We start from the raw sequence: 15425 nt of genomic DNA, 5'->3' as shown, positions 1-15425 counted from the left end.
TTCCCTTGGCATGTTTCAAAAGTAAGAAGTTTAACAACACCAGGTTAAAGGCTTGATGTCTGTGTCGATATGCATGATCTTCTTGGAGATCCTCTCCACTTGGAGCCGGCAGTTTGTGGTGTCGATGGTAGTCACGATGTGGAGATGCTGGCGTTGGACTGGGGTAAACACAGTAAGAGGTTTAACAACACTTTCCACTTTAACCTGGTGTTGTTAAACTTCTTACTGTGTTTACCCCAGTCCAACGCCGGCATCTCCACATCATGTTTCAAAAGATCAGAACTTGGAAATTCATTGCTGTGCATGGTGTTTGAGTCTCTCTGGATTATGTGCTGCTATTCCTGCGGATGGAGTGTACCGCTCAAAATCACCCCCTTAGTCATTTTGGGGGAAAGTTCCACCCTCTATCTTTATGATAAAGCCAGTGACGCACCTCCGGTACTCAATTTTTCATTTAAAAATGAGATACAAAACTTTGACTCATTTTTCTCTAGTCTCTCCCATTTCTGAGCTCATCTTTTCCATGAGACCCCTTTCCAGAGTGTTCTTATAAGCCTCTCCCCGGTGGAATGGTTTTATTTTATTGGCGTCTTGTGAAGGTTCTGATTACAAGCTCACCATTAACCAATTTTCAAGTTAGACCCTTACCAATTACCTCGGGCAGAAGATTTGTTTTCAACTCTTGCAGGAGGCAAGACATTTTCAAAACTGGACATAAGCCAGGTATATCAACAACTCTTGTTAGAAGATTTGAAGCAGTATGTGACCAATAGACAGAAAAGGTTATCCAAGTCCAATCATTTGACTTTTGGCATAAGTTCCAGTAAGGCGATTTTTCAAAGGATGATGGACAACCTGTTGCAAGGCATTCCTCAGGTTGCAGTCTACTTGAATGACATCTTAATTCAGGGAAAACTGAGGAAGAGCCATCAAGTTTTCAAAGGTTTTCAGAGACAGGACTGCATCTGAAGAGGAGCAAGTGCATTTTCCAGGCACTAAGCATCATGTATTTGAGCTACAGAATCACTGCAGAAGGCTCATTTCCTGTGGAGGGGAAAATTCAATCCATTAAGGAAGCTCCAGAGCCTAGGAATATGTCAGAGCAGAGGTCATTTTTAGGGCTTGATAAACTATTATGGAAAGTTTGTCAGACTTTTCTTCAGTGTTGGCTCCACTGTATCTACTTCTGCACAAAGAAACCAAATGAAAGTGGGATTCTGCACAGAAGGAGGATGTGAAAGCACTACTGCAATCAACTAATATGCTAGTCCATTTTGATCCAGACAGGGAACTTATCCTGTTCTGTGCAATTTCTTGCCTATGATGTGGGAGCAGTACAATTTTCTTACTCTACTTGCACATTCTCCTGTAAGTGCAAAACAGATTAAGCAGTGGACGGATAGAGATCCTATTCTGTTGCAAGTTAAAATATTTCTAATGCAAGGATGGCCAACTATCATAGATGATGAGTTGAAACCTTATGTGAAGCATAAGGATGAGTTAAGTGTGCAGGATGGATGCATACTGTGGGGGGTCAAGAGTGGTTGTTCCACTTCATTCACAATTCATGAGACTCACTCAGATGCTTCTCGAAAGAAAAGTCTAGCCCAGTCATATGGTTGGTGGTCTAACATGGATCTGGACTTGGAGAACAAGGTGAAATCATGTTCAACATGTCAGAAAAATCAGAAGATGGCACACCAGAACAACTTCATCCTTGTGACTGGAAGACCGTGGTCCAGACTGCATGTGGACTTTCCGGGTCCTTTCATGAATCACATTTTTGGTTGTTGTGGATACACATTTGAAATGCTTGGAAGCACATACCATGAGTAATATTACAGCTCCTGTGACAATTGAGAAGCTGTGTCAAATTTTTGCAACTCATGGTCTACCAGATTCGTTTGTTTCGGATTACAGCACTACATTTAGAAGCGAGTTTTTCAAGAATTCCTGCAAGAATGATATGCACCATGAGTGTACTGCACTATTTCATCCAGCTTCAAATGCTTTGCCAGATTGAGCTGTTCAAACTATGAAGGAGGGATTGAAGAGAATGGCAGGTGATATTTTGATTACAAAGCTCTCAAGATTTTTATTCCAGTATCATATCATGCCACAATCCACAACCAGGCTCTCTCCAGCAGAATTGTTGTTAGGTAGAAGGCCAGTCTGATCTGGATCTGCTCCATCCAGATCATAGAATCATACAGCACAGAAGAGGCCCATTGGCTCATCAAGTCTGCACGAAATCTTGGGGCAAAAAGGAGCAGGAGACATGGGAAGCAGAAGGAGGGACACGACAATCAAGCCAAAGAGGCAGTTCAAACCAGATGATCAGATTTACATCAGGAATTCTGGTAGTAACTGGGAATAATTTTAAACTGAAGTGATCTGGTATATTGGTTTGAGAGACTGCGAAATGGAAGAGTTGCTTGCAGACACCAAGATCATATTCATTCACAATACGACCAAGGATCAGAAAGAGTTTGAGTCAGCAACCATTACTGATAGATAACATGGCAGAAGGTAATGCTGCTGGGGATAATTAACAGGAAGTGGTTTCTGTGTTTCCAGGCGTGCCAGCTGACTGCTGGGGGAGTGGAAGAGGAATGCTCAGTACAGATTCTCAATCTACCACTTCACTGGCTATTCAGGATCAACTGTTACAAGATTTACTAGTGGTGTTGCATCGGCCATAATTCAACAAAACTATGCAAAAGTCTGTCAGGAGCCAAGTCATTACGTCCTTTGTATTTTGGCCCTGATGGGACATTAACATTTCCCTCCCTTTTAAATTTCAGAGTGACATATTGAGTACAGAGTACTCTTTTTCCTATATCATTGTTTTACTGGTGTCTGTTGAGGGTTCTGAGCATGTGCAGTAGTTTCAATCTGCAAGAGGGTGACCTGTAAGCAAGACCTGTTTTACTAGTGCTCCTGTTTTCATAGTTATTACTATTCTGTTGAGTTAAACTTTGTCATTTATTTATATAAAGAAGTTCCTTCTTTTAAAAAAAGCATTTGAATATCGTATGTGGTCACAAATCACCACAAGACCCAGCTCTACCCTATTTCCATTAAACTGATTACCCAACTTCTCCTCTCAGTTCCCATCTTAGCTGATATTGTGAACGGTTCACTGTCTTCTGTTGTCCCATTTTCCTTTAAATCTACCATCATAAATCCTTTCTTTAAAGAGCCAACTCTCGACCCTCTTTACTACCTACCATCCTATCTCCAACCTCTTTCCTCCCCAAAGTCCTTGAAAGTGTTGTTCCTTCCAAATTTGTCTCATCATTCCAGGAACTCGTTTAAATTCCTCCAATCCAGCTTTCATCCCTGTCACAGTACTGAAAAGGCCCTTAAAAATCACAAATGACATCCTGTACTGTGACAAAAGTAAACTATCCCTCCTCACCTTAATCAATGTGTCTGTACCCTTTGACACGGTTGTCCACACCATTCTTCTCCAATATCTCTCCACAATTATTCAGCTGGAGAGACTGCTCACACTCGATTCTATTCTTGTCCATCTAATCGTAACCAAAGTATCACTTACTTTGCTTCTCTTCCCACTTCTGCATCCTTACCTCTGGTGTCCCCAGGTGATATGTCCTTGCCCCCTCCTGTTTCTCATCTACACGTCGTCTCAGCAACATCAAAAGCATTAGTTTATATACACTGATGCCCCTTCCTGTTTCTCATTTACATTTACATCAGGTGACATGATGCAAAAACAGTGTCACTTTCCATGTGTACTATGATGGCTGGAATTTTGGGTAGTGGCGGGGCCCGAAAGTCCATTGATTTCAGCAGGACCAGAAGATCCCATCCAATGACACTCAACTCTATCTCATCACCACATATCTTGATCTCTTCGTGATTTCTAGATCACTTTGTTACCCAGTATTGGATGAGCAAAAATGTCCTCTAATTAAATATGGGAAGATGATACTATTGTCTTCAGTCCTCATCACAAACTGCATTACCTAGTCAATGACTCCATCATTCTCCTTAGCAACAATCTTAAATTTAACCAACTTGTTCACGACCTTGGTATCATATTTGACCCCAACATAGATCTTTCAACTGCATATCCTCACCATCATTAACACTGCTTATTTCCACCTCAGTGGCATGGTTTCACTCTGCCCCAACTCAGCTTGTCTTGCTGAAACCCTGTAACTTTAGATTTGACTCTTTCATATTGCCTCTTGTCTTCCCACATCTGTAAACCAAGGTCATCCAAAACTCTGCTGTCCATATCCTAACTGGCATCTAAGTCCCATTCACCCATGTCTATGCTAGCTCACCTAAATGGGTTTCTGGTTAAACAATGTCTTATTTCTAAAATTTGCTTCCTTGTTTTCCCTCCAATGCCTTGCCCTTCCCAATCACTCAATTCTCCATCAGATCTACACCATTCTGATATGTCTGCACTCTTCAAATTCTGGTCTTGAGCGCTCCCAATATTAATCATGCCATCATTGGCAGCCATATCTTCAGCAATGAAGTCCCAAAGAAATTGAATTCCCTCCCTAAACCCCTTTCCTCCTTTAATCTTGTCCTTAAAACCTATCACATTTGGCCCAGCTTTTGGCCATCTACCCTGAATCTTTTCATGTGGCTCAATGTCAAATTGTGTTTTATAAAACTCCTGCAAAGAGCTTTGGGATGCTTTTCTGCATTGGATGGTATTATACAAATACAAACTATTGTTCTGCTACCCACAAGAGAAAAATTAGGGTGGTGGCCCAGGGATTTCAAGTGGATACAGACCTGATCACAGCAGTTAAAATTATCCACTACTTTGATTTTTATGGTTGAACCTTTCCAGAGAGCCTCGTCAAAAAACTCCGTCGCTCCAGTGAGAACCAAGTTTCTCCAACCTCTTCTCATGGCTGGTGCCCTCCATACCACGCAACATCCTGGTAAATCTTTTCTGTACCCCCTCCAAAGCCTCCACATCCTTCTGGTGGTGTGGCGATCAGAATTGAACACTATATTCCAAGTGCGGCCTAACTAAGGTTCTAAAGATTTTGCTTCTGAGGGAGTGGGACTCCAAACTTGTAAAATGTGTCTCAGTGCCAGAGAAGTTGTTCGGTGATAATTATGACTTAATTAAAACACACTTACTCCTGTTCAATAATGTTTAACATTTTTTACAGCAAGAATACTTGGTAAATAGTTGAGATTCAAACAAATCAGTGATCTGCATGTCAATTCCATCCAGGAAGAGCACAAAGTACACCCTGTGGAGGAGTAGTGTCACTGACAACTTCTGGATTTCTGAGTTTAACTTAGCAACTTTTGCCGGTCTGCAGAAGTTATCATTTTTATACAGTAAAAACTGTAAATGTTGTTTCGGTGGGCATTATAAACCCAAATTCCGAGCCAATAGTTTTTTCCTGCAAAGTTATAAGATAAGTAAAAATGCCTTGATTGAACTATTTATATATTTATAAATTACTTGTTTAAGAAGTCTATATAATTATCTGTTTAATTGAACTTTTATTAAAGTTTATTTTTAAATGCACATTTTTCTACACTGGTGACAGCTCTATCCAAAAACAAAGCACCTGACTGGGTCTGATTTAGGGTATGCAGTGGAAACAGTACAGAGCATTGAATTAAGGATCAAGCTGCAAATTACTTATTTATCTACCCCTTATCCCATGAGCCTGGCCCTCCTTTTAAGTCAGAACCACTGGTTCAGCTCGACAGGTGGGCTTCCCGATTTCCTGTCCCAAATCAGCCCATCTGAAATTAGTGAGCCATTGACACTGGAAATGCATAGTCAGTTTGCTAATCAAATTTCAATAAACTAATGGTTTGGGCCTCCAGCTGACAACATGGGTTCCTCTATCACATTAAAAAATGTCCTGGGCAACATCTGCAATACTATTTTACAATCTTGGGCTGGGTGCAAGTCACAGATATACAGAATTATGTTCAATGTTCATTACTGCTGGATCAAAACCTGAACTTCCTTCCTTAACACCACCGTGGGCATTCCTGCACCACAAAGACTGTAGTGTTTCAAGAGGGTGGCTCACCAGCATCTTCTCAAGGTCAATTGGAGAGAGACAACAAATGCTGGTTTGGCCAGTCATGCTCACACTCCATGAACAAATTTTAAAACATAATTTGGAATATCAGAAATGCTGCTCTGACGCACTATTCATGCCACAATCTCATTTGGATTTGCTGTGAAATCAGGCAAATTTACAGAATTCTGCACAAGGCTCAAACGTAACTAGAGACACAAGATACAAAGAACAAACAAAGAACAATACAGCACAGGAATAGGCCCTTCGGCCCTCCAAGCCCGCGCCGCTCCCCGGTCCAGGATTGAATCCTGAATCCAGGATCCCCGCCCAATTTTCCAGCCTATCTACATACCAATATCCTATCCACCGAGCTGTCCCTCACAGCTACGATGCTTTGTTCATCACAACCTATTAACTCACCCCCACCCCCCCATTCCAGACCATGTGATCTCCAGGGAGAGGCGAAAACCCAGAGTGAAAACCCCAGGGCCAATATGGGGAAAAAAATCTGGGAAATTCCTCTCCGACCCCCTGAGGCGATCGAAACGAGTCCAGGAGATCACACTGGCCCTGATCAGAAAATGCTTCCCAACCCTAGTCATTTCCACTTCCACGAACACCATATGAATTCCCTGCCCCCGAGACAGGTTCCCAACTATCCGCAGTCTCGCTCTGTACTGGCACCAGCAAGATGATCATAGAATGAAGCCTTGAAACGAGAAACAAGGAACAATTAGCCCGCGTCGCTCCCTGGTCCAAACTAGACCACTCTTTTGTATCCCTCCATTCCCATTCCCACATCTTCTGATCAACGTTGGAATCGCATTGCCTGACGTTGATCAGACCGAAAAATACCCACTTACCTGGATATGTTTATAAAGGCCAAACTTCTGGCCCACGCTGGAGAAAAAAAATAATAGTAAGAGTTTTAACACCAGGTTAACGTCCAACAGGTTTATTTGGTAGCAAATGCCATTAGTTTTCCTAGCTCTGCTCCTTTGTCAGATGGAGTGGAAATCTTCCACTCCAGCTGATGAAGGAGCAGCGCTCGGAAAGCTAATGGCATTTGCTACCAAATAAGCCTGTTGGACGTTAACCTGGTGTTGTTAAAACTCTCACTGCGTTTACCCCAGTCCAACGCCGGCATCTCCACATCATGGAAAAAACCCAGCGCAAAAATCTATACACAGAGCAAAAGAAGAGAATTTGCGTGGTGGCCACACCCCCTTTATGGAACTAGCTGCTCTAAGGTAAGTTTTAATGTTCAGTGTGAATATTAATGAATAGGTGATGTATGAATTAATGAATGGGAGGATGGTAAAGTGGGCCGGGTGGCAGATGTGTCAAGGCTGGGTCAGATGGGGGGGGGGGGGGGGAACCGAACGTTGAGTAGTTGGGGTTCCGGGAAGTGGGTAGAGAAGAAGTTCGTTGTGAGCTATTGGAGGGGTTAGTTGTGTACTTACCCAGGAATTAGACTAAGATTTTTCTACCCAACATCTCCCAGGTATCTATCCAGCTGAGTACGTCCTAACTATCAACTCTCCAATTTTGGAGGGGTCTTGGCCTCTTTTTAAGGGAGCAGGGGAATTGCACATTGGAACTTCAAACTTCCTGAGCAATTCCCATGGACTCAACACATCGGGACTTCCGAGGGGGCCCCAGCATCTTGGAAATGTATCATTTTCTGAACCATGTTAGCTCAAATGCAATCTTACTTGAGCGAGACAATTTGGACAGCATCGTCAAAATTTCTCTAAACGAACCACAGAGCGGTGCTATTTCCTATTTTCTGTAACTTGAAGATCCGTTTGGTTGACGCTTCTTTGTTTAGCCCACTAAGTCTCTTCTGTCTGTTCTACCTAACTCCGTAGCCTGACCTGCTCTATACTTCGCATTGCTTGTGATCAAATCCTGCTTGCATTGCATCTCCAGGACGAGTTTATCCGGCTCATTTTAAGGTTAAGGATAAGTATGACGTTGGGACAGTTCGGCCGAGATGAGATGTTGCGGTGTCTTTAGTACCACGAGAGCAGCGATTGATGCTTGCAAGTAATAGGTGACAAATTAAATTTCCAATAAAAAGTCTACTTTGATCGTGGATGTTTCTCAGTATCGCTCGGGATAAAGGACAACCACCAGTTCGTTTTTTTCTCGAGATGCCTCATTTACTGTTAACATTCCGTTTTCAATAGGAGTTTGCTGCAGTTTTACGTGAAATTGGTGTTTGAATTACTATGTAGACATATGGGTCACTAAAGAGAGGACTAGAAAGATTGTAAAGACAATTGTGCCTTTACCGTTTGATGTATAGGAACTAGTAAAATGACTCGTATTTATCCGACGCATTTTAGGTACGGCTTTGTACCATAATCTGAATCAAACAGATGACTCCGATGAAAGATCCCAACTGAAGTATGAATCTATCTCCTTTTGCCTGGCGTACTGTGTTCCAACGTTTTAAAAAATTCTGAACTAACAGTAGGAATTTGGCATTTGTCCCTATTCCGAGCCAATCCAGCAATATGATCAGAAATGCTAAATACGAAAACTGCAGGCATTTTGGAATAATTATTCTGATGAAAGGTTGATATTCCATTTTGTTAAAATGTTTTAGCCCTTTTCAAATTTAAGTGCTTGGTATTTGTTCTACTTCAGTTTTGGGGCATTTGTAGTTAGATTTCTGGTAAGGTCTAATACCGATAATTCTACTTGAGGATCAAAATGTAAATTGTGACAAAGGATAGACTACCTTTTTAATGCGATTAAACACAGAATACAGCGGTGAAATAAATAAAAACTGTCAAAACTGGAAATCTGAAACAAAACTAGAAAATGTTTGAAATGCTAAGCAGGCAAGTCCAGAAAGAAAAAAGTGAAAGTTCTGACTTTGGCTCTCCAGTCCAAAAGTAAACATTTTTTGGAGAAGCGGAGGGATCGAATTTCGGTTAAAGCACAATTAGAATAATACTTTTTAAATAATGCCTAACCAGGCCTGGAGATTACTGCTGGTGACATTAGCAAAGCAACACTCGAGTGTATCCGAATTTAATCTGTTGTCTTTTAAACACGTGTAAACTCATTTATTTAAATAGATTAGATCCCTTCCAAAAAGGGCGCAAAGGAATGTGGCAATAGCAACTCAAGTGTTTCTTGCTTGGTATCATTGATAGTCATTTCTGTGTTTCTAACACTTCCTAATAGGACTTCAAAATAAATGGACTAATAATCCCTTTCTAGAGGCATACATGGAGTTTACACTTTCACAATAAACTTTCATATTGGGAATAAATGGTTTATCAAATACTAATTATAAATTATTTAACAAGTTTGGGAAAGTTGCAGCAGGTGGATAAGTCATTGGTTGGCTGGTGTCAAGTATGTGATAAGTTTCTGAGGCGGTTTCCAGCTCCTGTGTAGGAGCGAACTAAATTGAAGCTCCCATTGGCAATACAGTAGAGACTGCAAAGAAAGGCTAAGTGCCAGAAAGCTTTGGGCTGTGCACAGCAATACTTCGGCGAGGAGTAGGCAGGGTTTCATCATGCCTTGCATTTCAAAGCCCGGAGATTTTCTTGTTTTGCCAATTTATAAATTATGAAATGAAAATGCTACCCTTCTCTGTCTGGATACAATCGTACACTGATATTACAGAAAACCCGCTACAAATATGAACAATTAGCTCCAAGCCGCAACTCAATTAGTGTTCACAAGTATTATAGAAACATATGGGGGGGGGGGGGGGGCGGACGGAGTGACAGTCAACATAGCTTTCAAAATTCATTCATTCATTTAGAGTGAGGTTCTTTTTTGTTTTTAAAATATGATCTCGTTTACTTTAGACTACTGAATTATAAATCAATTTGTTAGTTAAATGGATTTTCAGTTCAACTCACTCTGGGGTCATAAATCTCATACCTAACAGTCCGTGATGCCGAACAGCTCTGGCAGGAAGACGCGCGCAAACACCCATATAGCGGCGCGGGGTTGGGGGGGGGGAGAGAGACATACACACCCAAACTACACAGAATATGTAACAAAGAAACATTCTGACACGAGAAAAGGGAAGGGCAGACACGGGAAAAAAATGCACGGAAAAGGAGTCTCCGGCAAAGATAAATAAGGCATCAGGAGGTCACACACACTTTCTAATTCAACGCCTGTGCGCTGCACGCACAGGAAATGTTTGCAATACTGATTTCTATCGCTAAATCCATATGAACCAAGACGATTGACCTGTAGTGAAAAGATGTGTTTAATCAGAGTTTGAGCTGGGTTTCTCAGAGCAGCGAATAAAGACAAAATTTTAACAAATGACTTTCATGTTCAAAACTCATCCAATATCCCCTGAAGTTACTATAGCAAGATCGCCTGTGCAACATTCAAAGTAAACACTATTATTCCTTAATATTTAAGTACAAGATAAATTAAAACAAAAGACAACTCGCCACCAGCGACATTTTACGTAACCTGTAAGGGATAATGCACTTGCTATGAGAACTTACCTCCTTGCAGAGACGTTTTGATGAAGATTAAGAGCAGGTATCCCTGTAAGAGCGACATAGCCATCTTGTCCGCCACTCCACAAAATACTAACTCACTCCAAGTCCAGCCGCTTTTATTCACTTGACCCTAATTGCCACTTGTAAGAGACGGATGTGGACAATACGTAATTAGGGACCCGACTCCGTCCTAGTAGCCAGTTGACTTTTCTCTGCTGTTGCTCTTTTTTTTCTGGCCAGCCCTGCCAACATTACAAAACTCTTGCCAGAATCTCGGCTATTGCGTCTGTTTTCTCTGCCAGGTCGTTTGCGTGCGCTCTGAAACTTTATTAGAGAGAAAGAAATGACAGCAAGTTAGCCAGATAAGGCTGTTCAAATAGTGCAGGCAGTATGGGTCACAACATGTGGAAAGATAAGCTAGTTTACAATTTGAGCCTTAATTCAATTGTCTGCATTGTTTCTACTGAATACCTGACAAGCAGGCCCAAGCCAGGTATTTTTTTAAGATATCTGTCATCACGATAACAAGGTGCGTTTGGAAATAAACTTTTAATACCAGTTTATCTGGATAGATAGTTATGTAAGTATTGTTTACACGATAGCTACTTATAACGACAAATATGTACTCAGCACAAATACAGATAGGTGGTAGTTTTTATATTGCAGGTGTACACTGGGATACACACAGATGGATATATGTGGTATAAAGAAAAGAACTACCAATTCCGGAAATCTACAAAATAAAGGCATATACATCATACACATAACATGTTTCACTAGCTTCAGAAAAAGAATAATTTAAGTTATAGTCTATGGATTGAAATCATTAGATAGTTATACACATACGGGTATATATACAGAGCTATATTATATATATGCAGACATCGCGATCCATACAGATTTGAATATGTAACTAGATATAGTGACACATGCACATTGTTCGCCACGATATATACCATCATATAAACTGGCCCGCAGGGATAGATATATAACTATAATATACACAGATAATTGAATTGATAGATTTGATAAACGCCGACAGAAATGCAGGTACACCAAACCAAGAGCAAAGTTAATGTAATTAAATTAAAACAAAAAAAGGAAAAAAATGAATATTTTTCAGGTGAAGTACGCCTGGCAGCAGTACAAGCCGATAGTTTCTGCATGATGTCAGTCAAACGGCTCGAAGAACGCATGGTTTGCAGACTTTTGATTAGTTCTGCTGCTAATGTCAGATATGTCTTTTTCAATTTGACAAGATTTTAGTCACTTTGTTGGCTGATTCTGTACCATTCGTCTTGTCCGCTGCCAAGTGTGACATTTTATTATTTATTTTAAATAAAATAATTTGTTTTCTTTTCTTATGCTTCTGGTAATATTACTGAACTTATGCCCCTTTTCACTAACTGTTGAGATAATTTTTCACCATTACACTCAACGATCTTCAAAAAAATGGAACACTTCCATGAGACTTCTCTTGTTCTGCTATAGTGAATACTATTCTAATTTTGAAGTTTCTTATAACTTTATTTTTGGTACCTGATATCATGCTCTAATGAAATCATATTTCACATTTTTTATGATATTAATATTCTTGGTTACATACAGTACTCTAGTTATAGCCCGACTAATGTTTTATACAGGTTCATTATCATTTTTTGCTTTTATGTCTAATATCCCTGTATATACAATCCAGAAATCCAGTTTCCCTTTCAACATTTCTTCGACCTACAGTCACTCTTTTAAAGAGCTGCTTATCTTTCTGCTGCATTCCATGATTATTTTATCATTCAAGTTATATTTCCATGATTTTCTCCAAATCAGTTATTTTACATTTATCTACGCTACTAAGGACCATATGTGATCCTCGCTGGTGAGGCCCAGACAATTGTGAACTAGGCTCACTAATCACATTAAAATGAGATGATGAATATTATAATCAGCCTCACACCCTTTCTGATCACGAGGCTGATTACGCCAGCATATCAGGACCAGTATGATTGCAAGAGGTAAGAAACTGGGCGTGAACCCAGTTTTTTGCCTCCTTCGCAATATCACTGGCAAAGTGTGACGAGTATGAAGATCGTCCCCGCTGTATCTGAATGCAGACAGCTTTCATAATAAGACAGATGATTTGATGGCACAAATATAAGTAAATATGTATGACCATATAGCCATTTCAGAGATGTGGTTGCAAGGTAACCAAGGCTGGAACCTAAATATTCAGGGGTGTTTGATATTTTGGAAGAACAGCAAGCTAGGTGTTTCTCTAGCTCTGACAATGGAGGTTGACTTTAGAACAGCAGTGAGAAGATCTTAGTTCAGAAAATCAAAATCTGGAATCCGTCATGTAGTGTTATGAAATAACAAAATTAAGAAGTCAGTTGTGGGAGTAATTTATAGTCCCCCTAACAGTAGCTACATTGTAGGAGAGAGCATACAGAATCAAATAGTAGGGGCTTGTAAGAAATATACTGTAATAATCATAGGTGACTTTAATCTTCGTATAGATTGGATGTAACTGATTGGCAAAGGTAGCCTGGAAGATTAATTCATAGAGTCTATTCAGGACAATTTCTTAGAGCAGTACGCATTCTAATGTCAACCAGGGAGCAGGCTATTTTATATCTGGTAATGTGCAGTGCAATAGGATTAAATAATGCTTTCATAGCATAGGAGCCTCGAAGCAGCAGTGATCACAACATGATAGAATTTCACATTCAGTTTGAGGATGAAAAATGTGGTTCTAAGGCTAGTGTCTTAAACTTAACTAAATGCAAATACAGCGGTATTAAAACAGAGTTGGCTAAATTGGACAGGAACAATAAGTTAAAATATAGGACAGTTGAGAAATATAGCAGATATTTAAAGAAATATTTCAGAATTCTCAACAAAGATATCAAGATGCCAGCAAACATTGAGAAAAAAAGACTTTATGAGAAGGTTACACCATCCATAGCTAACTAAGGAAATTAAGGATAGTGTTAAATTGAAAGAAAAAGGGAACAATGTTGTGAAGATCAGTAGTAGGTCAGACGACTCGACAAATCTTAGAAACCAACAAAGAATGGCTTAAAAAGAGGGAGAAATTGGAGTGAGAGAAGGCTAGCTAACAGTAAGAGTTTCTACAAGTATTTAAAAAAGAAAAGAATAACTAAATTAACTAAACTAACTAAAGAATAATGAAATTAAACTAAGTAATAACTAACTAAGAGTAACTAAAGTGATAAAGCGTCATCCAGACTCAAAACGTTATCTCTATTCTCTCTCTATATATGCTGTCAGACCTGCTGAGATTTTCCAGCATTTTCTTTTTTTGTATCAGATTCCAGCCTCCACAGTATTTTGCTTTTAACTAAAGTGAGCTAGAGGGGGAGACTATGGAATTAATAATGGGAAACAAGGAAATGGCAGAGGCATTTGACAAGTATTTTTTGACTATTCGCACTGTAGAATACTTTAAATTCAAGAGCTAAAAGGGATGGAGGAACTTAAAACAATTGCAATCACACAAACATACCAGGAAAATGGTCAGAACCAAAGGCTGACAAGTTCCCTCGATCCTAGGATCTTAAATGAAGTGGCTTCATAAATGGCAGATGCATTGGTTATAATCTTTCAAAAGTCTCTAGATTCTGGAAATGTCCCAGTGGATTGAAAAATTGCTAATGTATCATTTCTGTTCAAGAAATTAGGGCAACAGGAAGCAGGCTAGTTAACTGTCAGCCAGTTAGCATAAGATCTGTCATAGGGAAAATGCTAGAATCCATTATTAAGTAGGCAATCACAGGACTTGTAGAAAATCATAATACAATTAAGCAGAGTCAACTTGGTTTTGTGAAAGGAAATCATTTTTGACTAATGTATTAATGTTCTTTGAGAAAATAACAAGCAGGGTTGACACAGGGGAACCTGTAGATGTAGTGTACTTGGATTTCCAAGAGGCATTGATAAGGTGCCACATCAAAGGTTACTACACAAAATAGGATGTAGCGAGAAACATATTAGCATGGATAGAGGATTGGTTAACTAACAGGAAGCAAAGAGTAATGATAAATAGGTTATTTTCAGGTTGGCAAACTACAACTAGGGGGTGCCATTGGGATCAATGCTGGGGTATCAACTATTTACATCTGCATCAATGATTTGTACAAAGCAACTGAATGTTGGTAGCTAAGTTTTTTTATGTCACAAAGATAGGTAGGAAAGTATGTTGTCATAATGATGTAAATAGCCTGCAAAAGGATAAATGGCAGATTAAGTGACTCAGAAAAAAATAGCTGGATATGAATCACAAAAAGTTAGTTTGCAGGTATAGCAAGTGATTAGAAAGGCAAGTGAAATGTTTGCATTTATTGCAAAGGGGATTAAGGATTAAAGCGAGGAAATGTTGCTCCAACTGTACAAGGCCTGGGTGAGAGCACATCTGGAATACCATGTACAGTTTTGGTCTCCTTGCCGAAGAAAATATATCATTGCATTAGACACAGTTCAGTGAAGGTTCACTCGACTTGATTACTGGGTTGAAGGAGTTGGCATATGGGGAAAGTTTGAACCAGTTGAGCCTATACCCATTGGAGTTCAGAAGATCTTATTGAACTGTATAAGATCTCGAGGGGACTTGATGGGGTGGATACTCAAATGATGTTTCCCTATGTGGGGGTATCTAGAAATAGGGCACACAGTTTAAAACTTAGTGGTGTTTCAATTAAGGTTGAAATTAGGAGATTTTTTCTCTCAGAGGATTGCTCACTTGGAATCCTCTTACCTAGAAAGTAATGCACCCTGGGTCATTGAATATATTCCATGCTGAGTTAGAGTTTTGATCTGTAAGGGTGTCAAGGGTTTTAGGGGGCAGATAGGAAGGTGAAGTGGA

The 15425-nt window shown here is 39.9% G+C and overlaps 1 protein-coding gene across 15 annotated transcripts in view; it reads right to left on the bottom strand.

Moving 5' to 3' along the window:
- Positions 1-10847, bottom strand: part of LOC144501380 (uncharacterized) — a 338685-nt gene extending 327838 nt beyond the window's left edge. For 14 of the 15 annotated variants that reach the window (XM_078225050.1, XM_078225051.1, XM_078225052.1 and 11 more), the window contains exon 1: positions 10553-10847. In XM_078225050.1, coding sequence (XP_078081176.1) covers positions 10553-10616 — 64 coding nt within the window. In that variant the 5' untranslated portion in view covers positions 10617-10847. The remainder of the gene's footprint in view (positions 1-10552) is intronic. The other variant, XM_078225056.1, reaches the window with a different exon arrangement.
- Between the last annotated feature and the right edge of the window lie 4578 nt (positions 10848-15425).

This window comes from Mustelus asterias, chromosome 12 (assembly GCF_964213995.1).
Source record: "Mustelus asterias chromosome 12, sMusAst1.hap1.1, whole genome shotgun sequence".
Taxonomy (NCBI): Eukaryota; Metazoa; Chordata; class Chondrichthyes; order Carcharhiniformes; family Triakidae; genus Mustelus; species Mustelus asterias.
The sequence above is the reverse complement of the archived record's forward strand: the minus strand, read 5'-3'. Positions and strand labels throughout refer to the sequence as shown.